The following is a 25,996-nucleotide window of genomic DNA, read 5'->3' as shown; positions in this document are numbered from 1 at the left end:
ATGGTTTCTACAACTGGATGCCCTTCCTAATACCAACCACTCGACAAATGTGTAGTGTGTGCTCCTTTCATATCACAGGCACTAGTGGGGTTGCCAAGAACTTGCAAGACAGGAAAAGAACAAGTTGTATAACCCTTTATATACATATATATATTATTTTACTTGTTTCGGTCATTAGACTGTGGCCATGCTGAAGCACCATCTTGAATTTTTTTTTTTTTAAGTCAAACAAATAGACACCAGTACTTATTTTTTAAGCCAGGTACATATTCTATTGGTCTCTTTTACCAAACTGCTAAGTTATAGGGACATAAACACACCAACAGCAGTTGTCAAACAGTGGGAGTAGGGAACAAACACAGGCACAAAGACACACACACACACACACCGGGCTTCTTTCAGTTTCCATCTACTAAACCCACTCACAAGCTATAGTAGAAGACACTTGCCCAAAGTGCCATGTAGTGGAACTGAACCCAGAACCATTTGGTTGGGAAACAAGCTTCTTACACACAGCCACAGATGTGTGTGGGTGTGTGTGGGTGTGTGGGTGGGTGTGGGTGTGTGTATGGGTGTGTGAGTGTGTATACATACACACACGGTTTTTTTTCAGGCTATAAAAGAAGACACTTGCCCAAGGTGTTACACAGTGGGACTGAACTCAAGACCATATGGTTGGGAAGCAAACTTCTTAACCACACAACCACATTTGTGCCTGTATTTTATCAAATCCAGAATGATTTAACCCTTTCATTACTGTATTTCTTTTAAGATGCTGTGTTTCTTTCAGTTAATTTTAAATATAACAAAGAATTTAGTAAAATAACTTAGTTATCATTAAGCTAGTATTTGGAACATAAATTGTGACTAAGGTTTGGTGGAAGATTTTAATTCAAAACTTATGAAAACAGGACATTTGTACTTAGAACCAGAGCCGGTTTCAGCCGGGTTGGTCACACATGGGTTAAAGGTAAAGAAAATTTCAGCAAGGTTTTGAACAATGAATCTGTTAAACTAATGTCTCAATAGTAAATAAATATTTAAAGGAGAAACATGAAATTAGGAAGAGGAAAAGTGCCGAGAATTGAACCACACTTACCTATGATGTCCAGCATATTTAGCACCTTTAATGTGACCAATACCTTTGCACCCAGGTGTGGGACATCCACCTTGGCCTTGTACAGGAGTCAAGTCTCCGGGACCTAAACAACAGAGAGAAAGAAATCAGGAGTTCAGTTTTGATGTACACTAACTGTATGGGTTCAGGTGTGTGTGTGTGTGTGATTGTGTGTGTGTGTGTGTGTGTAGATGTGTTTGTTTGTGTGTATGTGTGGGTGTGAGTGTTTTGTGTGTTTGTGTGTCTGTGTGTGTGAGTGTGTGTTTTTGTGAGTGTGTGAGAGTGTGCTTGTGGGTGTGCTCGTGGGTGTGCTCGTGCGTGTGTCTGTGGGTGCATTTGCAAGTGCGTTTATGAGTGCATTTGCGAGTGTGTTTCCAGGTGTGTTTGCAAGTTTGTTTGTATGTTTGTGAGTATGTTTGTGAGTGTGTGTGTGTGGATATGTATATGTGTGTCAGTGTGTGTCAGTTTGTGTTTGTGTGTGTGTGCACACATATGTGAATGTGAAAATGTGTGTGTGCGCGTACATGTGGCCTAGTGGTTAGGGCAGTGTTTCTCAACACTTTTACCCTTGCGTAACACTTAAAATAAATTACGTGTCAAGGAACCCCTGCTTGAAAAACATTATATACCATATCTTTCTCATATTTTAACATTGTAGTTCACGTGATAAATATCACACACACACATATAAATATATATATATATATATAATGATCATGAAATTAACATTAGCTTATCTCATTCTTTCTCGCAGATCCCCTAGGACCCTTTTGCAGAACTCTAGTGTTCCAGGGAACCCCAGTTGAGAAACGCTCGGTTAGGGCGTTGCACTCAAAATCATAAGGTAGTAGTTTCAATTGTGTGTTGTGCTCGTGTAAAGCACTTCATTACACACTAATACATATACACGGACGCATTCAAATACACACACAAATACATACACACATCAAACACACACACACACACACACACACAGATACACACACAAATATATACTCATACACTCATACAAATACACACACACATCAAACACACACACACACAGATACACTTGCACAAATATACACACAAATATATACTCATACACTCATACAAATACACACACAAAGGAAGAGATAAAGCAACATCAGTCAAAGTGAAATAAAAAAATGCAACATTTACCAATAGGAGGCTGTAAAATATGTCCAGTTCTGTTACACCAGCCAGGTGGATGTATGTCTGGACTATCATCGTCCAACCAGTAGTCATAGATATCCAACCAGCCGTCAAAGTGAATCTTCACTCGATGCTTTGACATTGAGGCTATCGTAGCAACACGTATAAGAATAGGATTGCGCTTGTCGACCACTTCAATTTTCATACCTTCCTCAAAGCTTACAGGGGCACGCTGTATCAGGGTGGAAAATATATAAATATCAAAAAGGGATTTTAAAAATAGGGATACAAAAACAACATTGAATCAATTACCATATTTGATGACATGTAAGATGCAACATTTCCCCAAAAAATGTTTCAAAAATAAAAAAAAATAAAATATTACCCAGCATAGAAGTGGCTATGAGGTAAGTAGTAGCTTGCTTACGAACCACATGGTTCCGGGTTCATTCCTACTGCATGGCACCTTGGGCAAGTGTCTTCTACTATAGCCTCGGGCCAACCAAAGCCTTGTGAGTGGAATTGGTAGACGGAAACTGAAAGAAGCCAGTCACATATATGTATATATATGTGTGTCTATTTTTGTCCCCCCAACATCGCTTGACAACTGATGCTGGTGTGTTTACATCCCCGTAACTTAGTGGTTCTGCAAAAGAGACCAATAGAATAAATACTAGGCTTACAAAGAATAATTCCTGGGGTCGATTTGCTCGACTAAAGGCAGTACTCCAGCATGGCCACAGTCGAATGACTGAAACAAGTAAAATAGAGTAAAAGAGAATATCCTATATGTGAAGTTGAGCCTCCCATAAGTTAATTTTGTCCCTGACACCGACTATAGGCTGATTTCAATCCAGATGGTCTTTTCTACCAAGCCTGACTTCTTGCTTTCTGTTCAGCTGTACTGCTAACTCACTTTTTAGATAAAGTAATGTTTTCTGCTATAACTAAAGTGCTTTTGCAACCTTTAAATAATGTACTGCCAGATTGCTTTAAATAGTGCATTAACCCTTCAGTATTCAGATTACTCAGCCAAATGTAATAGTTATTTACAGTGGTTTGAAGTAATCATGTATTACCTCATAGCTTTGGGATTTCGATGATGCTGTAGCTTACTTTTCGAATGACATTGCAGGGTAGGTGTGAGAGGCTGGATCTGGCCATTTTCAACAGAAAACAAGTAGAATATTTGGGCTGGATATGACCGGTTTGAATGTTAAAGGGTTAATACACAAAAAAAAATGTCTTTTCCTGAATATGTGTTGCCGAAACTGAGGTACATCTGTGCATCTTTTATGCCATCAAATACAATAATTATGCCAAATTTTCATACAACTAATCAAATATCATGAATTAATAAAATTGTGGGTGTGTTTGTGAGTGTATTTCCAGGTGTGTTTGCAGGTGTGTTTGCAGGGTGTGCTTGCGGGTGTGCTTGCGGGTGTGCTTGCGGGTGTGCTTGTGAGTGTGCCATGGCTGTGTAGATAAGGTTGCTTTGCAACAACATGGTTCAGATTTTGTGTCACTGCATGGTACCTTGGGCAAGTGTCTAGTCCCAGGATGACCAAACCATGTGAGTGAATTTGATAGTGGGAAATTGTGTGGAAGTCCACCATATGTGTGTGTGTGTGGAGAGAGATAGACAGACAGACAGACAGATATGACTCTTCCCTCATTAGACAACATAGGGGGATTTGGCAATTTCTTGCCGAACAACCACACAGATGATTTGTTTATAGTGATCAAATGTTTGTATACAAATAAGCTCACTCCCTCCATCAAATTGACATTACCTGTACAGGTGCACCGTGTGCCACATGTCATATGACAAAATGATCACAAAGCAGTGTGAAATAAAGTGTTTTGCTCAAGAACACAACGCAATGCCCGGTCTGGGAATTGAAACCCTGATTTTGCAATCATGAGTGCAACACCCTAACCATTAAGCCATGCGCCTTCATATATATTATGTATGTGCGTGTGTCTTTGTTCCCCGCCACTACTTGACAACCAGCGTTGGTTTGTCTATGTTCCTGTAACTTAACACTTCAGCAAAAGAGACCTCTAGAATAAATACCAGACTTAAAAAATACATACTGGGGGTTGATTTGGTAGCAAAATAAATACAGATCAAAGTACTTACAGGTCGAAAGGCTCGAGCAGGTACAGCTGTCGCATTTTTCTCTGAAAGATAACGTTCCCAACTAAAGTTTAATGGATCTTTCCAATCTGGAAAATGAAAATGCAGAAAAAAAAAACCCATCAAGCGAAACAAAGATGTGTGTGTGTGTGTGTGTGAGATTAAGTGTTTTTGTGTGTGCACTTGAGTTGATATTATGCGATGATTGTAGGTAAGCATCACCATCATAACAAGCGATGGATGTTGCTGTTTCCGGTCTTTTGTGGAAAGCATAGCTGGTCATGGGGCTTGGAAATATGAGGGTTGCGGACAGGAAAAGCATCCAGCTACAGAAAATCTGTCCCAACAAATTTTATTTGATTCACACATGTATGAAAAAGTGAATGTTAAATGATGATTATATATATATATATATATAAACACACACACACAGCCAAAATTGCGAGTATGATCCGGTTCTTGACTGAAGATTAAAGGCTTCAAATGACCCGTGCATGTTTTTTTGTATCATCTATCTGGATGTTTTGCGTTCTTGTCCCATTTTGTATTTTTATATATATATATGTATGTATATCATCCCAAAACTAGCCTCACCTGTGCTGGTGTTACGTAAAAAGCACCAAGTCCACTCTGCAGAGTGGTTGGTGTTAGGAAGGGCATCAATTTGTAAAAACCCTGCCAAATCAGAGTAGCATAGGGTAGTTTTTCTACCTGGTCAGCTCCTGTGAGCCATCCTACACATGCATGCATGGAAGGTGGATGTTAAACGATGATGATTATATATATTACACACACACACATAGATATATATGTGTGTGTATACATACATACATACATGCACATTAAGTCCAGTCCTATAACTCTCCATTTACATTCACCTTGTACTTGAGAGTACACCCAGCACATTTCCACATCAGTCCCTCACTTTCTCTCTCTCCAGCTGGGTTAACCATGTATGTCCTCTACAGTAAGACATCTATTTATTTTTGTGTATCATGGTTTAACCTCTCATCACCATGTATAAAGCCACCTTGCTCAATTGCTCAACACCACTTTCCACCTCAGCTGAGGGATCTTTGTCTTCCAAGTTACTTGGTGACCTCAATGGTGCCAGTGCCACAAAAAAAAGCACTCAATACACTGTCAAGAGGTTGGTGTGAGGAAGGGCATCCAGCCATAGAAACCATGCTAAAACACTCAGTAGAGCTCTGGGGTCAATTAGTCCAACTAAAATTCCTCAAGGCAGTGCCCCAGCATGGCCGCAGTCTATTGACTGAAACAAGTAAGACATGAAAGATAGTCATGCATTTAATACACACACACACACTCATCTCGTATTTCAAAAAATACACTTGCATACATAAATGTAAAAACAAAGATCAAAAAAGCATTTTGAGAAAAAGAGGAATGGAAGAATACTTACCACATGGAGGGGAGAGTATTTCGTTGTTCTCCTTACACCAGCCAACTGCATGGATATAAGGTGAAGTGGGGTCGCACCAGTAGTCGTACGCATCCTCCCAGCCATCAAAGTGTATCAAGATGCGGTCGCCCAATACGTCAGCCACTGTTGCCACACATATCAAGCTTGTGTTTTTCTTGTCGACTGCCTCCAGTTTCATCCCTACACGGAAGAGGTTCGGCACAATGGGCTGGAAGGAATCAAATGGTAACAGTCAGGTTCAGGAACAATTACGGAATTATTACAGATGTATAAAGCAAGAAGAGTTGGATAGAAGTGTGTGTGTGTGTGTATGGATCACATCAATATAAAGTATGTGATACTTAATACGCTCATGTCTTGAGATGAAAATGTAGGTGTATGTGATTATATATGTCATATGTAACATTATTATCACATGTGTATTCTATGCATCATTTTCCTTATAATTCTTTAATTTCAAAATTCAGACTTCTCATCCCACCTAATATTATGAAGAAATGATTATCTCCCTTTTATTAACTGTTTACTACGTATAAGTCAGCAAAAACTGTTGCCCCAAGTTTGCCAGGCAAACTGCTAAGTGGCATTTCATCCATCCTTACGATCTGAGTTCAAATTCCACCAAGGTTGACTTTGCCTTTTGTCCTTTTGGGGTTGATGAAGTAAGTACCAGTAGAGCACAGGGGTCAATGCAATCAATTAACCCCTCCCCCTAAATTTCAGGCCTTGTGCCTATAGTAGAAAGGATTATTAGGAGATTGTAGGATAGGTGCGGAGAGATCAGATCAGGCCATTTTGAATATAAATCAGGTAGAAAACTGGTTTCAAATTTTGGCACAAGGCCCAGCAGTTTCATGGAAGATGATAAACTAATTACATCGACCCCAGTGCTCAGCTGGTACTTATTTTACAGACCACCACCACCTCCCACTCCACAAAAAAAAAAGAAGAATGAAAGGAAAAGTCAACCTTGGCAGTATCTGAACCCAGAATGTAAAAACGGACAAAATGCCGCTAAGCATTTTGCCTAGCATGCTCATGATTCTGTCAGCTTTAGGGTTAGGTTTCACCTAACCCTAACCCTCACTTGACAAGTCTTCTCAAGCACAGCATACCACCAAGGTCTCAATCACTTGTCATCGCCTCTGTGAATCTCAACATTCGAAGATCATGTTTCACAACCTCTTCCCTCACCTCCATGAGTCCCAACATTCGAAGATCATGTGTGTGTGTATGTGGGTGGGTGTGTTACTGTCACCTTGCCAGGGTTTCAGATGATAGTTGTAAATGAATGTCAGTCATGCACGCTGTGTCCTTTGTTTCCAATCTCCCATGAAAACATGGGTAAATATTCCCTTACTTGAGAACAAGGGCATCCAGCTGTAGAAAAAATCTGCCTCAACAGCTACGATTACAACAGCAACGGCCACAACTATGATTTCACTTGGTTTGACAAGTCTTCTCAAGCGGAGCACATTGTCAACAGTCTCTGTTACTACCATGACTATTGCTAATAATATCAGGACTGAAATAATTAAACCTTTCGTTACCAACCCGGCCAAAACCGGCTCTGGCTCGATAGTACAAATGTCTTGTTTTCATAAGTTCTGAATTAAAATCTTCCACCAAACCTTAGTCGCAATTTATGTTCCTAACACTAGCTGAATGATAATTAAGTTATTTTCCTAAATTCTTTGTTATATTTGAAGTAATTGAAAGAAACACAGAGCATCTCAAAATAAATACAGTCACAAAAGGGTTAATGCATACATACTCTCAAACACTATTTCGTTGAAGTGGTTTTTAACAAAGCCCTCCTCCTGCCTCAGCCCCACTTACCTGTGTATGAAGATTTACAAACAAGTGTTTTGGTGCCGCAAAGGCTTTGGCATGTTTCAGGTAACCGGACCAAACAAATGACTCAGAACTGAAACCTGAAATATAAAAGAAATGACGAGGAATATACACAAAAATCTATGCAGAGTGAAATTTGTTGTCGACTGAACACATACATTAATTAAGGTTTCCATTAATGAAAACTTCTGCTCTTCACTGCAGCCTGACAAACATAATTCTTAAATTTCTTTAATCATTACAGGTATGGCTTTGTGGTAAGAAACTTGCTTCCTAACTGCATGGTCTTGGGTTCAGTCCTACTGCATGGCACCTTGGTAGAGGTGTTCTACTATAGCCACAGGCTGATCAAAGCTTTGTGAGTAGATTTGGTAGACAGAATCTGAAAGAAGCCTCTTATGTGTGTGTGTGTGTGTGTGTGTGTGTGTGTGTGTGTGTGAGAGAGAGAGAGAGACAGTCTCCTTGGGTAAGTATCTTCTATATAGCTCTGGGTTGAACAAAACCTTGAGAGTGGATTTGATAGACAGAAACTGAAAGACACCTATTGTGTGTGTGTGTGAGCATGAGTGCATGGGTGTGTCTGTGTCTCTGCATGGGTGTGTGTGTGTGTGTGCCTGTGTGTCAGTCTGCTTGGGTGTGTGTGCACACATCCCAGTATATGTATGCATGTGCAAGTGTCTGTGTGTGTGAGTGTGAATGTGTAAGTGTTTGTGAGTGAGTGTGTGTGCGCATATGTGCATGTATGTGCATGCGTATGCCAGTGCGCATGAGTGTCTGTGTTTGTGCATGTGTTTGCATGTGTGTGTGCTTCACTTTGATACCATGTGATAGTTTTAAACGTGCATCACCATCACACAAACAGTGTCATTCCTTTCCAATCTTCTGACAAAAAAAATGATAGCCAGGTATAAAGGTGGTTGACAGGAAGTGCATCCAACCATAAAAAATATGCTGGAATAAATTGCATCTGACTTATGCAAGCATGGAAAAAGCGGATGTTGAAAACAATGATAATGGTTAACTGCAATTTGAAAGATTTGGCTGCTATTTTCAGCAGATCACTTGATCATATGGAAGCTCTCTTCATCGACTTAAAACAAAGAGTTAAAAAGACAAAGTGTATACAGAAAGATATCGCATGTAAGAGAAATGGATGCAAGTTAAAAATAATAAATATGGAATTACTTTGTAAGACAAACCTTTTGGGGGTTGCAAAACACGGCCATTCTTTTCACACCAACCAACGGGGAAGATGAACGATGAATCAGCGTTGACCCAGAAGTCATAACATTCTGAATAACCATCAAAGTGTAACCGAATTCGGAACCCTCTTACCTCAGCAACACTGAGAACACAATAAAGAGACTGATGTTTTGGATCTATGCCTTCTAACTTCATACCAATTTTGAAACCATTCTTCAATGCAGGGAAGGGCTGGAATGCAAACAAAAAGGAATTAATAGACAGTTAACGAATAATAAAACTGGAGCAAAATTAATTCTATAATCAATAGGTGCAAGTGTGGCTAAGCAGTTAAAAAGTTTGCTTCCCAACCACATGGTCTTGGGTTCAGTCACAACACGCAGCACCTTGGGTACAAATGTCTTATACTACAGTTACAAGGGCGAAATGCTTAGCGGTAATTCATCTGTCATTACGTTCTGAGTTCAAATTCCGCCGAGGTCCACTTTGCCTTTCATCCTTTCAGGGTCGATAAATAAAGTACCAGTTTTGCACTGGGGTCGATGTAATCTTTTCAATCCCTTTGTCTGTCCTTGTTTGTGCCCTCTATGTTTAGCCCCTTGTGGGTAGTAAAGAAATATATACTACAGTTCCAGGCAAACCAAAGGTTTGTGAGGGGATTGGTGGATGAAAATTCTAAGAAGCCAGTCGTGTGTGTGTGTATGCATGTATGTACAGGGTGGCCCAAAAGTAGGTTTACAGTTATCACGTAGGCACTTTAAATTTCTTTTAAGACATTTTGTTACATTTAAATTTCTATCGTCCCATCATATTGCTTATGTACATCAGAAACAGACAATGTTCAATCTCTCAGATGCTCAAAATGTCCTTCAACATTCTTCAAACCTCTTCAGAACACTGACACACAGTGCAGCACAAATTCCGATATCCATCTAGACAAGATAAAAATTTCTAAAAATCTTATCACCCTTCAGCAAGAAAGTCAACTCCTGTTATCATAAGGCCACTGATTTAGAAGCAAGAGGTTTACTTAATTGAATCAAATTTCAAGTACATGACTAGCATTTCTGTTAAGAAAGATCCACAGTTCAAACTTAACCAAATGATATGTAGCAGGTGAATAAAATTTGATAGTTGAAGACATTCAGAGAGAGACTAATGGAAACAGAATAGAGACAGAAATATAACAGGAGACGAAGTTAATAACCTAGATTGTCAAAAGAATTGCGTCTTGACATGGTGATAAGGTGGTTCCATAAATATGAAGAAGAGTATTAACACTTCAGCATTCTGATTATTCTATCAAATGTAATGCTTATTTATTCATATTGTTTCAAATTATTAATTATGCGTTATCTCATAGCTTCAAGATTTTGATATGACTGTTTATTTTTAAAATGACATTGTAGGGTAGATTTAACCCTTTCGTTACCGTATTTATTTTGAGATGCTCTGTGTTTCTTCTAATTATTTTAAATATAACAAAGAATTTAGTAAAATAACATCGTTATCATTAAGCTAGTGTTAGGAACATAAATTGTGACTCAGATTTGGTGGAAGATTTGAATTCAAAACTTATGAAAACAAAACATTTATACTAAAGAGCCAGAGCCAGTTTCAGCTAGGTTGGTAACAAAAGGGTTAAAAGGCTGGGTTTGGCTGGTTAGAACATAAAATAGGAAGTTATTTGAACTTGATATGGTTGGTTTAAATGCTACAGGATTGAAGTACATCAAAAGCTTACCTCTTTAAAAAGTTTGGTCGGTGCCCCTACAGCATTCTCTTGATCCAAATACTGAGCCCAGGTAAAAACTTTTGATTTCTTTCCAGCTAAAAACAAGAAGAAAAAAATGTAGATGAAATATTACACTTTCTCTCGTACTTTACACTTCTCTACTCCTCATTCCCCTAACATAAAGCTCTTACTCTTCACATGGGGATCACAGTCTTGCAAGCTGCATGGCAACTCTACTAGTGTTGGTGAAATGAAAAAAAGCACCCAGTATACTCTGTAAAGTGACTGGTATTAGAAAGGGCTTCTGAATGTATAAATCATATCAAATAAACAATGGAGCCTGGTGCAGTCCTTTAATCTATCAGATCCTGTCAAACCGTCCAACCCATGCCAGCATGGAACACAGATGTAAAATGATGAAGATACACACTCAATTATGATGACAGCCTGCTCATGAAATTAATGTGCAAGTTGCTGAGCACTCAACAGACACATGAACCCTTAACATAGTTCTGAGGGAGATTCATCATGACACAGAACGTGACAAGATTGGCGTTTGAAATACAGGTACTACTCATTTTTGCCAGCTGAGTGGAATGGAGCAATGTGAAATAAAGTGTCTTGCTCAAGGACACAACACACCACCGGGAATTAAACTCATGGTCGCAAGCCAAATAGCTATGTTTTTATCTTGCCACTATTGTGGTCACCATACATCTTACAAGATTGCAAAACCCGAAGGGAGGGGATATATAATTTATCATTCTATTATTAGTGGGATAAAGAAAAAAAAATGTACTCCATCCAGTGAGAGATAATAATCATTTGATACACATAGGATTTGAATATGAGCTACTATTAGTTTCATGCGGTAAAAAAATGAGATAAACTGGCTAGGCCTTATATATTAATGCATATATTTGAGTCTGCAAGATTGTGCATGGAGAGACCTATTGAGTCAAGTACATCAACATCAAAACAAAAATCAAATGGAAATTGTAGTTGTGATACCTGTGCCGGTGGCATGTAAAAAGCACCATCTAAACGTGGCCGATGCCAGCATTGCCTTGGAAACACAAAGTTTGATATATCAGATTGCCAGTTTATTAGGTTTCCACAGCATGAAACTAGTAATAGCTTGTATTTAAATACTGTAGATATTGGTTTCAAATTTTGAAATAAGGCCAGCAAGTTCAAGAGAGATTAAATCGCCCACATCAACCCAATTTTAAGGCGGCAAATGGGCAGAATCGTTAGCACGCTGGCCAAAATGCTTAGTGGTATTTTGTCTGCCGCTACGTTCTGAGTTCAAATTCTGCCGAGGTCGACTTTGCCTTTCATCCTTTTGGGGTTGATTAAATAAGTACTAGTTTACACACTGGGGTTGATATAATCGACTTAATCCGTTTGTCTGTCCTTGTTTGTCCTAGTAAAGAAATAGGTATTTCGTCTGCTGTTACATTCTGAGTTCAAATTCTGCTGAGGTCGACTTTGCCTTTCATCCTTTCGGGGTGGATTAAATAAGTACTAGTTACACACTGGGGTCAATGTAATCGACTTAATCCGTTTGTCTGTCCTTGTTTGTCCTCTCTGTGTTTAGCCCCTTGTGTGTAGTAAAGAAATAGGTACTTATTTTATCAACCCCAAAAGGATGAAAGGCAAAGTCAACCATGGCAGAATTTGAACTCAAAAGCAAAGATGGACAAAATACACCCAGCATGCTAACGATTCTACCAGCTCACGGCTTCAAATACTTTTATACCCAAAACCAAGTTGCTGTGAAGCAGACTTCTTACCACACAACCAAACCTATGTGTATTATTAATAAAATATATATAAAAATCAATATCAATGCTTTAAAACATACCAGCTATGGCAGTAATAGGCTTCTTCACCTCTTCCTCTACTTTCTCTTGTTTGACAACAACAGGCTGTTTGCAGTTACTGTCACACTTTATGACAGCTTGCTTATTATTATTATCGCATGCGTTGCCCTGACTTAGAACCAGCTTTCGTTTCTTCTTCCTCTCTAAACATTCATCCTTTTCTGATATGGAGCGTTTGAGTTTGCTGTTAAAAGAAAATAAAAAATAAAAACAAGCATTTAGAAAAACTTTTTTTTTTAATATTTTGAAAATACATATATGGTTTTGTTTTTGTTGCATATTTACTTAATTTTTCCAGTTTCATCATCGTTTGAATGTCCACTTTTTCTATGCTCGCATGGGCCAAACAACAGGCACACCACCACCAACATCATCATTTTAACATCCGTCTTCCATGCTGGCAAGCCAGGGAAACTGTATCAAGCACTACTGTCTGTTTTAGCTTGGCTTTTACAGATGGATGCCCTTCCGAACACCAACTATAAAACAACGGGATTTTTTCTTCCATCTATCAAATATACTCACGAAGCTTTGGTCAGTCCAGGGGTAAGTAGATATGTGCTCAAAGTTCCAGACAGTGGGACTGAACCCAAAACAATATAGTTGGGAACCAAAGTTCTTCATCACACAACCACGCCTACACCTCTGTGTGTATATGTATGTGTGTATGTGTGAGTGTGTATCTCCCATCACTGCTTGACAACCAGTGTTGGTTTGTTTATGTCCCATAACAGTGGTTCGGCAAAAGAGACTAAAAGAATAACTACCAGGTTTTAAAAAAATAAGTACTGGTGTCAATTCATTAAACTAAAATTCAAGGCGATGCCCCTACATGGCCACAGTCTCATGACTGAAACAAGGTATATGTGTGTGTGTGTGTAGGCCAATCACAGATGGGAAAAGGATACTATTTTGACTTGATTCAAATCCAAACTTTCCCGGACTACTTCTAACCATGGAGGATATATACTTTTTTTTTCCTCCATGGCATTTTGTAAGAAAGCACAAAATGGTCATAAGGTTTGTTTTATGTAATACTTACTATTTACAATTTGAACACTGGCAATTCTCACTGCCATCTTTCCTTGAGCATTTACTCAAATCTGGAGAGAATAAAGAGAACAGTCTTAAAACTTAATACAATTTGTGATTAATAACATGGATGTGCCAAAACTACTACTACCAAAATTACTACAGGACCAAAAATCATCATAAATTATCATAAAACTGTATCACTGTACTCAGTTTAAGTCCAGTTTTCAAATACATAATATATTAAGCTCATGGTTTTATTACCCAAATATAAGCCTTATCATAGCAGTTGGACTGACCCCAAAGTTACATAACAGAAGACTAAAAGAAACTCATAGAATGAACTTCAAAATGTTACAGATTTGTTTGGTCAACCACCTCTGCTGCTGATACAAATATGTTACTTAACCATTGTAGACTTCATTATACTTCACTAAAATACTACATGACTACTAAATTATTCTCTACTATATGTAATAGGAAAAAAGGCATGAGTGGTTAAGAAGTAAGCTTTATAACCACATGGTTTTGAGTTCAGTTCCATAGGACAGTATCTTGGGCAAGTGTCTTTTGTTATAGTCCTGAGTCAACCAATGCCTTGTGAATGAATTCAGTAGATAGAAACTGTATGGAAGCTTGTCATGTGTGTGTGTGCTTACATGTCTGTATGTTTACATGTGTTTACGCATGTGTATGTCTTCAAGCATGTGTGTGTGCGTTTATGTGTATGCGTGCTTTTGCGTGCATTGTGTGCATTTATGTGCATGTTTGTGTTTATGTGCATGTATGTGTATATGCATTGCATGTTCATTCATGTGTGCATTCATGCTTATGTGCATGTGTTTGTGTCCGTGTGTGTCTGAGTGCGTGTTTGTTTATGTGTGTGTGCTTGTGAGTGTTTATATGTGCACGTGCACTTGTGTGTGCATGCACTTGTGTGTGGGCACTTGTGTGCGCAGACACTTGTGGGTGTGTGTGTGTGTGTACATGTGCTTGTGTGTGTGTGTGTTTGTGTGTGTGTTCGTGTTTATATGTGTGTGTGTACGTGTGTCCGCCAAGGTTTGACAACCAGTGTTGGCATGTTTTCATCACCTGTAATTTAGTGGTCAATAAGAAACTGATAAAATAAATACCAAATTTTAAGATAAATGCTAGAGTTAATTTGTTCCACTAAATCTTTTGAGGTAGTTCCATGACATAACTGCAGTCCAATAACAAGACAGATAAAAAATTTTTAAATTCAAGATATGGAACATTACATACCGTTACATTCAGGGTTCGTTGTACTGGAATCTGGTTTGCTGCTAGTGTCTGTATAGGCACTGTCAGCACTACCTGGGTCACTGCTAGTCTCCATCGTCTCAACACACTCGAGATCACTGTCTTTTACAATTTCCATTATGCCGAATTCATTCCATTGAAACTATTACATACAAAAAAAAAAGAGACATTTAATATATGTATATATATATCATCCTCATAATTTAACATGTGTTTTCCATGCTGGCATGGGTTGGACGGTTTGACAGGAGCTGACCAGCTGAAGGGCAGTTCAGGTTCCTTGTATGTTTTGGCACGGTCTCTACGGCTGGATGCCCTTCCTAACACCAACCACTTTACAGAGTGTATTGGGTGCCTTTTACACAGCACCGGTACAGGTGCTTTTGACATGGCACCAGCACTTACGAGCCTGCAAGATTAGGGACACTCAGCTGGAGAGGGTTGCAAGGGATAAGCCTGTATACCAGGTCAACCACATTTTTACTTAGCATTGTGATGTGTCTTTTCCACCACAGCAAACCACTAGGCATCTCAGTCCCCTGACATCCTGTAGAATTCGATGAGGATGTCCTGCAAACCGTGGTGGAACAAAATTCCATCATAACTGTTGAGGAACTAGAAGAGAAGCTTGGATTTGGTCATTCAACCACTCATCAACACCTGCATGACATTGGAAAAATCAGCACATTGGATCAATGGGTTCCTCACAAACTTTCCGAGTCTAATCACTTGCAGAGAGTGAATGTGTGTTCTTTGCTGTTACGTCTCACAAATGAGCCATTTTTGGACCAAATAGTGACTGGTGATGAGAAATGGGTTCTCAAAAAACATTAAGCACTGAAGACAGTGGATAGGGAAAGGAGAAACACTGGCAACCCAGGCTAAAGGAGGTCTTCACCCACGTAAGGTATGTTATCTGTTTCGTGGAATATGAACGGTTTAGTCCATTTGAACTTTTAAGCCCAAACCAAACGATAACAAAGGAGATCTACTGCGAGCAAATTGAGGAACTTCAGAAAAACAATCACCTTTGGTTTCAAGACAAAAGGTGTTTTTCTATCAGGATAGTTTTCGGCCACATACAGCAAGGATGAAATTCCGAAGACTGGAGCTGTTTGAATGGGAAACGCTGCCCCACCCACAATATTCACCAGTCATTGGTCTATCTGATTTTCATTTATTCCACAGTCTTCAAAATGATTTGGACAGGAAAAATAAGAATTCTATAGATGAGGTCAGAAAAGTACTGGAGAAGTATTTTTCGTCACAGACAAGTGAATTTTGGAAGAGAGGCCTTGCAAGTCAACCAGATAGATGGAAGAGCAGTGCAGAAAGTAAAGGGGAGTATATTTCAGATTAAGAAAAGAACTTTGTTTATCTTCATTTTGAAAACTAAAAGAAGTATAAAAAAACCACATTATTTATGGGAAAAACAATATATATACTCTTTTACTCTTTTTTACTCTTTTACTTGTTTCAGTCATTTGACTGCGGCCATGCTGGAGCACCACCTTTTAGTACTTATTCTATCGGTCTCTTTTTGCCGAACCGCTAAGTGACGGGGACGTAAACACACCATATATTGTCATAATCATCATTAAATCTCCACATACGGATGAAATACTGCTAAGCATTTTGCCCAGCATGATAACGATTCTGTCAGTTCACCCCCTTAATAACAACAACAACAACAATAACCATAACAACAAATATAATAATAATAATCATAACAACAATAATAATCATAATAACAGCAAGTGATAATCAAAGGTTTCTGATTTGCCTCACCTTTATATTGCTACCTGGAAGCGTGGCTATACCATTTTCCCAGTCAAGGCTGTTGACTGGGTCATTGTCAGGTTCAATCTTTATTTTGGGACCAGGAGTGAGCTCTTCCACTTTGTCAGCTACACTCCCGCCAGTGTCAGCAGCTTTGGGTGGTATGTCCGTCGTGGTATCTGGCTGGGCCTGAGTCTGAGATTGAGGAGGCTGGACTTGGACTGGGTTCTGGGATTGGACCTGAACAGAAGTTTGGATTTGGGTTTGGGCCTGTGGATGTAGCTGGACTTGAGCTGGTGGTGGAGGTGGTGGTGGTGGTGGCGGGGGCGGCTGGAGTTGGAGTTGGGGCTGTTGGGGCTGGGACTGAGGTTGAGCCTGCAGCTGAGGCTGTGGTTGTGGCTGTTGTTGTTGTTGCTGCTGCTGCTGTTGCTGTTGTTGTTGCTGTTGGGACGGCTGGGACATTGTTGCAATGATGGGGTTGGAGAGCGAGGTAACTATTTGCATAGGAACAGAAGCAGATCCTGGATGAACCATTTGAAGTGGGGTGGCAGCAGAGCTGCTGTTGACTGCTCCCTGCAGCGACGGAATGGTGGACAACTTCTTGGTGTTGGCAGAAGTGGAAGCGATCGAAGAAGCCACCCTCATTACAGGGGCCGTCGTTGTTAGCGTGGTCACAACGTGAATGGGTGTCGTAGCAGCCGGGCCAATCATTCTTATGGAGGGGGCAGTTGAATTGTTCAGCGCAAAAGTAGTGGTACTACTTACAGGAACCATATGGATGGATGGGTGGTTTGTGGTGGGGACATTAGGAAGCATGTGAACATGAGTTGCCGTCGTGGAGGGCTTTTTGTGTCCGGTTGCCAAAGTGCAACTGGGAACCATATGAGCAGTAGCTGTGTTTGCATTGGCCAGCTTATGGACAGGTAAACTGTTGCTACTGGTGACAAGATGCTTGGAGGTCATCTGTATCGGAACAGACGTAACTGTGATCGGAAGCGTGTGTGCAGTTACAGACGACGATATCGAGACCTTTGACATTTCCTGCAGTTTGTCCTTACTCTCGTTGTTGGCCTGTTTCATAGTAGCCGGCACAGCTTGAACAAGGTTGGCGGTCATCGTTGACTGAGAAGTGGAATTCACGGTCTGCATGATGGCGGGAACCAGTGTGTGACTAACATGGGTCACTCCAGACATGTCTGGCTGAATCCGAATCGGCTGTGGTCCATGCTGGGCTGCAGCAACAGCGTGACGGTTTGGTGCCATGCCAACTGTCACAGCCTGCCCCTGCTTCACAGTAAGCGAGTTTTGCATAGCAGCATTGGATGACATAATGCTAGGAGCACGGAACTGAAGAGCTTGCGCATTGGATATCTTCAGTGGCAGAGTGACACCTGGTGGCAAGGTGGCAACTTGGGACGTTCCAACTGGACTGATTAGATTTCCTATGTTACCAATATGACCTGCCGAGAAGAAAAATAAAGAAAAGAAAAATTAGGCTTCAGTTTTATTACATAAGAGGGAATTTTTTGTTTCTTCAGTTCTCATATAGTATTATTAGAATTTTGTAAATATTCAATTTTGGTGCCGGCAAGGAAGTGTAGTTAAGAAGGTGGTCTTGGGTTCAGTCCCACTATGCAACACTTAGGATATGTATCTTCTACTATATCCCTGAGTCGACCAAAGCCTTAACCCTTTCGTTACCAACCCAGCTGAAACAGGCTCTGGTTCTGAGTACAAATGTTTTGTTTTCATAAGTTTTGAATTAGAATCTTCCACAAAATCTTAGTCACAATTTATGTTCCTAACACTAGCTTAATGATAACGATGTTAATTTACTTACTTAATTCGATGTTATATTTAAAGTGATTGAAAGAAACACAGAGCATCTCAAAATAAATACAGTAACGAAAGGGTTAAGGGGCAGAAACTGAAAGAAGTGTGTTATACATGCACACATGTGTGTGTGTGTGTGTGTGTGTGTGTGTGTGTGTGTGTGTGTGTGTGTGTGTGTGTGTCCTTGTCTAGGCATCACACATGTGATGGTTGTAAATAAACATCATTCATCATCATCATAATACAGCAAGGTTGTTTGTTTCCAGTCTTCCATGAAAAATCCATCTGGCAATTGGGAAATATTACCTTGCTTAGAAACAAGTCAGAGTTGATGACAGGTAAGGCATCTGGCCATAGAAAATCTGGTTCAACACATTCTAACTGACCCATGCAAGCATAGAAAATTAGATGCTAAATGATGATGATGATAAGAATGGCTGCTTTTCAATTGTTTCTTTCTACTCCTATACCCTCAAACCAACAAGGAAGGCTCAGCTAGAGCTAGCTGTTATTTCTAGTAAGCCTGATACCTATTCCATCAGTCTTCTTTTGCCAAATCGCTGAGTCACAGGGATGTAAACAAACCAACACCAGTTGTCAAGCAGTGGTGGAGGACACACACACACAAACTGAGGCTTCTTTCAGTTTCTTATTTCTTTATTGCCCTCAAGGGGCTAAACACAGAGAGGACAAACAAGGACAGACAAACGGATTAAGTCAATTATATCAACCCCAGTGCATAACTGGTACTTATTTAATCGACCCTGAAAGGATGAAAGGCAAAGTCGACCTCAGCGGAATTTGAACTCAGAACGTAACGGCAGACGAAATACCACTAAGCATTTCGCCCGACTTGCTAACGTTTCTGCCAGCTCACCGCCTTCTTTCAGTTTCTGTCTACCAAAATCCACTCACAAGGCTTTGATCAGATCAGGGCTATAATAAAAGACACTTGCCCAATGTGCCAAGCAGTGGGACTGAAACCCAGAACCACATGGGTGGCTGGGAAGCAAACTTCCTACCATATATATATATACATATATCGGCAAGAAATTTTGAGGAAATTTCTAAATTAATTCCTTTGCTGTTGAATTTTACAGAAAAATGGCCAAAATTGAAATCTTATGAAGTGTCGATTACGAAGGGAAATAAGTGATGCAACCTTCTTAAAAGAAAGGGGAAATAAGCGTTGCAGCATGAAAGTGGAAGGGAAATAAATAATGCTGGCTTTAAAAAGTTTTCTATCTTTAAAAAAAAAACACACACACACACATTCAAAACACGTTTCTTCATAATATGCTGCTATCCACCCAACCTCACTCTAATATGGTTTTACAGAGTTTTATGAGCCGTCAAGAATATCTAGGCGGTCAGTAGGCGTGCGAGAAGAAGCTGCCAAATCGCCCTCATATTTCACTCTACTGTAAGCTTCATGTATATCTTAACGTGGATATAACAAAAAAAAAAAAATCACAAAACTGCGAGTTTTCTACATACAGTATGACCACGTTTAGTAAGATATACAGAATGCTATCTTGCACTAAAACAGTTTCTGTCGCTAATAATGAATTTTTACTCTATTGTCTTAGAAAAAGAAGAACATATTTGATAATGCAGTCCTAGAAATGACAGTGATTAAATAAAAGTCAACAAGTCTGCTCAATCCGGCTGACATGTATCTAAAACAAGATATATATATATATATATATATATATATATATATATATAATATATATATATATAGAGAGAGAGAGAGAGAGAGAGAGAAGAGAGAGAGAGAAGGAAAGTGAGACGAAAGAAGGAAAGTGAGACGAAAGAAGGAAAGTGAGGCGAAAGGAGAGTGAGGCAAAAGAAAGCGAGACGAAAGAAGGAAAGCGAGACGAAAGAAGGAAAGCGAGGCGAAAGAAGGAAAGCGAGGCGAAAGAAGGAAAGCGAGGCGAAAGAAGGAAAGCGAGGCGAAAGAAGGAAAGCGAGGCGAAAAAAAGAAAGCGAGGCGAAAAAAGAAAGCGAGGCGAAAGAAGGAAAGCGAGGCGAAAGAAGGAAAGTGAGGCGAAAAAAAGAAAGCAAGGCGAAAAAAAGAAAGCGAGGCGAAAGAAGGAAAGCGAGGCGAAAGAAGGAAAGCGAGGCGAAAGAAGGAAAGCGAGGCGAAAGAAGGAAAGCGAGGCGAAAGAAGGAAAGCGAGGCGAAAGAAGGAAAGCGAGGCGAAAGAAGGAAAGCGAGGCGAAAGAAGGAAAGCGAGGCGAAAGAAGGAAAGCGAGGCGAAAGAAGGAAAGCGAGGCGAAAGAAGGAAAGCGAGGCGAAAGAAGGAAAGTGAGGCGAAAAAATGAAAGCGAGGCGAAAGAAGGAAAGCGAGGCGAAAGAAGGAAAGCGAGGCGAAAAAAAGAAAGCGAGGCGAAAGAAGGAAAGCGAGGCGAAAGAAGGAAAGCGAGGCAAAAGAAGGAAAGCGAGGCAAAAGAAGGAAAGCGAGGCGAAAGAAGGAAAGCGAGGCGAAAGAAGGAAAGCGAGGCGAAAGAAGGAAAGCGAGGCCAAAGAAGGAAAGCGAGGCAAAAGAAGGAAAGCGAGGCGAAAGAAGGAGAGTAGATGAAAAAATGAAAGTGAGATGAAAAAGAGGAGGTGAGAGAGAATAATAAAAGATAAGGATGAGAAGCAGAAAATGAAGAGACCGACAAGTGAGAAAGAGAGGCAAAAGTATTAGACACTGATAATTACCCTTCACCATGGTGACAGTGGCTGGTAGTGCACTGGTTGCAGCAGGTCTGATCCCTAGTGCTGCAGCAGCTGCAGCTGCTGCTGCTGCCTGGTTGTCACCTTGCATCCCTGCAGTTTTCACATTGATCACACCTGAAAAAAAACAACAAGGATGAAACTTGAAATATAACAATTGGCAAGAAGAAAGTAGATGGGAATGAATCAGATTTATTATGAGAGCCAAGAAGATGCAAGCAATGCAGAGAGAATATGGGTACAGAGCTGTAAGTGTTTGGTAAATAACTACAACTTAAGGAGTGGCTGTGTGGTAAGTAGCTTTCTAACCAACCACATGGTTCCGGGGTTCAGTCCCACTGCGTGGCATCTTGGGCAGGTGTCTTCTGCTATAGCCCCGGGCCGACCAATGCCTTGTGAGTGGATTTGGTAGACGGAAACTGAAAGAAGCCCGTCGTATATATATATATATATATATATGTGTGTGTTTGTGTGTCTGTGTTTGTCCCCCTAGCATTGCTTGACAACCGATGCTGGTGTGTTTACGTCCCCGTCACTTAGCGGTTCGGCAAAAGAGGCCGATAGAATAAGTACTGGGCTTACAAAGAATAAGTCCCGGGGTCGATTTGCTCAACTAAAGGCGGTGCTCCAGCATGGCCGCGGTCAAATGACTGAAACAAGTAAAAGAGTAAATAGTTAATCTGCTAAAAATAACAGCCAAATCTCCCAACAAATATAGATGTGAGACTCAGAATTTTTGGAAAAATCACATAAGCATTCTGCAACAAAATAAGTTTGCGGTATCACTGATATAAACAAATATAGGCAAAGGCATAGATGCATTGTTAAGAAGTTGGCCAAAAGTCAGCCGACAGTAAATCAAAATTTTATAAATACTATTTGTAATTCTGTATTGACTCGAATGGAAAAATGTGTTGCTCAAGAAGGACTTCAGTTTGAACAATTTTCATGATGTTTCATATTTAGCCAAACCTGTGTGTATATATATATAATAATAAATGCGCCCTTTTAAAGCCTAGCCAGGCTCATGGGCCCAGTTTCCTGGTGTCAATGGCATATGTGCTCCCCAGATGGACAGGATGCCAGTCCATTGCAGCGTTACTCGTTTTTGGCAGCTGAGTGGACTGGAGCAACATGAAATGAAGTGTTTTGCTCAAGAACACAACATGTCGCCCGGTCCAGGAATTGAAACCACAATCTTATGATCATAATACTGATACTCTAACCACTAAGTGATGCACCGCCACTGTGTGTGTGTGTGTGTATGTATATATATATATATATATATAATATATATATATATATATATATATATATATATATATTATATATATATATAATATATATATATATATAGTTAATCCAAACATGAAAGCACAAAAAACACAACACGAGGACGTGGAACATGTACTGTGTTACTGGACGCTCAGAAAGGAAGGGAAGAAGGAGGGTTCAACATTTCGAGCGGAGCTCTTCGTCGAAAACATAGGAGAAGGAAAGATCCAGAGAAGGGAAGACAGAGGAAAAAAAATCACCAACGGTACACACACAGGTATGCATACGTTAGTCCACCACCAACACCACTTAAACTAGTGGTGTTGGTTTGTTTATACTCCTGTAATTTCAAACCTAAGCAAAAGAAACTAGTAGCAATTTTTCAAAACGTATTCTTTCACTGGTCCACAGCCTGGTGCGGAGCATGACATTTCATTAACTTGTAAAAGCAACAAAACCTTACAGCTGACCAGATATGAAGAGCAAAAGAAACTGACCTTTAACAGAAATGTTTATCAATGAAATGAAGCAAAATGCTAAAGGCTTTAAGCATAATATACCACAATTGATCGTTTTTATTTGCTCAAATACATCTGGTCAATACAGGATGAGATATTCAATGAATAATAAGTTCTATCGTTCTTAGAACCTTGAAGGGAATTATACGTTTGACTATCTCTAAACTTTTTCAATATTAGTTTTATTCCTGAATTTATACCTGTAGCTTGACTTTCATCATCATCATCATCATCGTTTAGCATCTGCTTTCCATGCTGGCATGGGTTGGACGGTTCAACTGGGGTCTGGGAAGCCAGAAGGCTGCACCAGGCCCAGTCTGATCTGGCAATGTTTCTACGGCTGGATGCCCTTCCTAACGCCAACCACTCCGTGAGTGCAGTGGGTGCTTTTTACGTGCCACCGGCACAGGTGCCAAACGAGGCTGGCAAACGGCCACGATCGGATGGTGCTTTTTACATTCCACCGGCACGGAGGCCAGGCCAGGCTGGCAACAGCCACGATCGGATGGTGCTTTTTACGTGCCACCGGCACAGAAGCCAGTCGGAGCGGCGATATCGATACACACATACACACAAATACAAGGTGCATGGGTTAGTGGTTAGGGTATTCAGTTAACAGTCATATGGTCGAGAATTCCTGGAGGGGTGTTGTGTCCTTGAGCAAGACACTTTATTTCACAAAGCTCCAATCCACTCAGCTGGCTAAAATGAGTAATACCTGTAATTCAAAGGGCCAACCTTGTCACATTCTGTGTCACACTGAATCTCCCTGTGAACCACATTAAGGGTACGCATGTCCATGGAGTGCTCAGCCACTTGTATATTAATCTCGTGAGCAGGCTGTTCCACTAATCAAATCAACTAGAACTCTCATCATCATAACCAATGGAGTGGCATGCATATATACTATTTTATTCTTTTACTTGTTTCAGTCATTTGACTGCAGCCATACTGGAGCACCGCCTTTAGTCGAATCAAATCGACCCCAGGACTTATTCTTTGTAAGCCTAGTACTTATTCTATCGGTCTCTTTTGCCGAACCGCTAAGTTACGGGGATGTAAACACACCAGCATCGGCTGTCAAGCAATGTTGGGGTGACAAACACAGACACACATACATATATACGACGGGCTTCTTTCAGTTTCCCACTCACAAGCAGAAGACACTTGCCCAAGGTGCCACGCAGTGGGACTGAACCCAGAATCATGTGGTTCGTAAGCAAGCTACTTACCACACAGCCACTCCTACACCTATATATTATATTATATATATATATATATGAAAGTCTATGAAGATTACTTAATACAGTTTTTGAAGTGCAAAGGTGAATGTTTGTAAAAGATTATTTTTTACAACAATGTTATAAAATCTTTAATGATGATGTTACTAAACTTTTTGGGTAAGAATTTTTTTCTAGTGTCTGATGATTGCCAAACACATGAAAGTACTAGTATATTTCAGTATTGTAAATAATAAAACATGAAATCAGGCTAAGTTGGAATTTCATTGATTAATATAGTCATCTATACAGAATCATACAAACTCAAATATATATGTATATATGTGTATGTATGTATGCCTCCTCGTTCGATTTGTTTTGCTGCGCCTCTGTTCTGTTTTTTTTCTGCCAACGGAATTCCTATTTCTTCCTGAAGAGAAAGACACAATATGGTCTCCTTATTCAATCGGAATTTGGTAAATTGTGGCTTTCGAAACACGTGTAGAATGCAATAAAAGGATTTCTGTTCAATCTTCGTTCAACTCCATTTCTTCAATTCACTAATAATATATATATATATATATATATATATATATATTACAGTTCTGTTTGTCGTAAATAGGTGCCAGGTCTTCTAGCCATGTCATATACAGCTCTATCAAAAACATTACCATTCACTCCTCACGGCACACAAACATATTCAATTATAAACCAATATTAAAGCAAGTGCAAACACTTCTGTTCACTTTGCAACTATGCATGACTGAGTTCAATCCTACTACACAGCACCTTGAAGAAATTTCTGCTATAGTTTTGAGTTGACTAGCAGCTTGGGGGTGAAATTTGGAATATAGAAACTGCATAGAAGTCCATGGTGTGTGTAAAACAGGTGCATGCATGTTTGTCTCCGTGTGTCATTACATTGACACCACTATGGCACTAGAGACACTTGTCTTACATAAACAATATATTCCAGTTTCAGTGACTTGACATGCAAAAACCAACAGAAAACCTTGTAAAAAAACAAAAATAAAAACAGGAGGGGCATCTAACCATAGAATATGGGTTATAGAGTCCTGTGTCAAGAAGTTTTGTCCAACCCATGCCAGCATGGAAAAAGCAGACATAAAAATTCTAAAAGACAATCACTATTTTTCTTAGTGATTTCTTTTAAATGTTACTAAAGATAAGCTACTTTTCTATCCAGAAGAAGGAATAGGCATGGTTGCATGGTAAAAAAAACTCACTTTACAATCACATGGTTCCAGGTTCAATCCTACTGTGTGGAACCTTGGGCAAATGTCCACTATAGGCCCAGGTTAACCAAAGCTTTGTGATTGGATTTGGCAGACGGAAACTGAAAAGAAGCCCAATGTGTGTATTTTTGTGTGCATGTCTCCTTATCGTGTGATAGCTGTAAATGAGTGCCATTGTCATACAAGTGGTGTTGTTCATTTCCAGTATTCTGCAAGAACATATTTAGCCACGGGGAAATATTACTTTGCTTGGAAACAAGTGAGGGCTAGCAACAGGAAGAACATCTTGCCATAGAAAATCTGCCTCAATAAACTCCATCCGACCCATGCCAGTATGGAAAAGTGGATGTTAAAATGATGAGGAAGAGGAAGATTTCAGATCATGAAGCTAAGTATTGGCTCTGACAAGAATCCTCCATCTATTAAGGCGGCGAATTGGAAGAAACGTTAGCACACCGGGCGAAATGCTTAGCGGTATTTCGTCTGCCGTTACGTTCTGAGTTCAAATTCCGCCAAGGTCAACTTTGCCTTCCATCCTTTCGGG

At 39.9% G+C, this 25,996-nt stretch overlaps 1 protein-coding gene across 8 annotated transcripts in view; it reads right to left on the bottom strand.

Annotated features, from left to right (window-relative positions):
• Nucleotides 1–25,996, bottom strand: part of LOC115219031 (lethal(3)malignant brain tumor-like protein 3) — a 112,102-nt gene that overhangs the window by 27,249 nt on the left and 58,857 nt on the right. For 6 of the 8 annotated variants that reach the window (XM_029789075.2, XM_036509034.1, XM_029789074.2 and 3 more), the window contains exons 3-14: nucleotides 21,169–21,300; nucleotides 16,636–18,086; nucleotides 14,830–14,989; nucleotides 13,577–13,637; nucleotides 12,516–12,718; nucleotides 10,658–10,743; nucleotides 8,910–9,144; nucleotides 7,696–7,790; nucleotides 5,836–6,064; nucleotides 4,416–4,501; nucleotides 2,279–2,504; nucleotides 1,100–1,202 (exon numbers count right to left, since the gene is read on the bottom strand). In XM_029789075.2, coding sequence (XP_029644935.1) covers nucleotides 1,100–1,202; nucleotides 2,279–2,504; nucleotides 4,416–4,501; nucleotides 5,836–6,064; nucleotides 7,696–7,790; nucleotides 8,910–9,144; nucleotides 10,658–10,743; nucleotides 12,516–12,718; nucleotides 13,577–13,637; nucleotides 14,830–14,989; nucleotides 16,636–18,086; nucleotides 21,169–21,300 — 3,067 coding nt within the window. The remainder of the gene's footprint in view (nucleotides 1–1,099; nucleotides 1,203–2,278; nucleotides 2,505–4,415; nucleotides 4,502–5,835; nucleotides 6,065–7,695; nucleotides 7,791–8,909; nucleotides 9,145–10,657; nucleotides 10,744–12,515; nucleotides 12,719–13,576; nucleotides 13,638–14,829; nucleotides 14,990–16,635; nucleotides 18,087–21,168; nucleotides 21,301–25,996) is intronic. The other 2 variants (XM_036509035.1, XM_029789076.2) reach the window with 2 other exon arrangements.

The sequence above is a fragment of the Octopus sinensis genome, linkage group LG14 (assembly GCF_006345805.1).
Source record: "Octopus sinensis linkage group LG14, ASM634580v1, whole genome shotgun sequence".
In the NCBI taxonomy this organism is placed as follows: Eukaryota; Metazoa; Mollusca; class Cephalopoda; order Octopoda; family Octopodidae; genus Octopus; species Octopus sinensis.
Note: the sequence above shows the minus strand (reverse complement) of the source record. Positions and strands in the feature narration are given on the sequence as shown.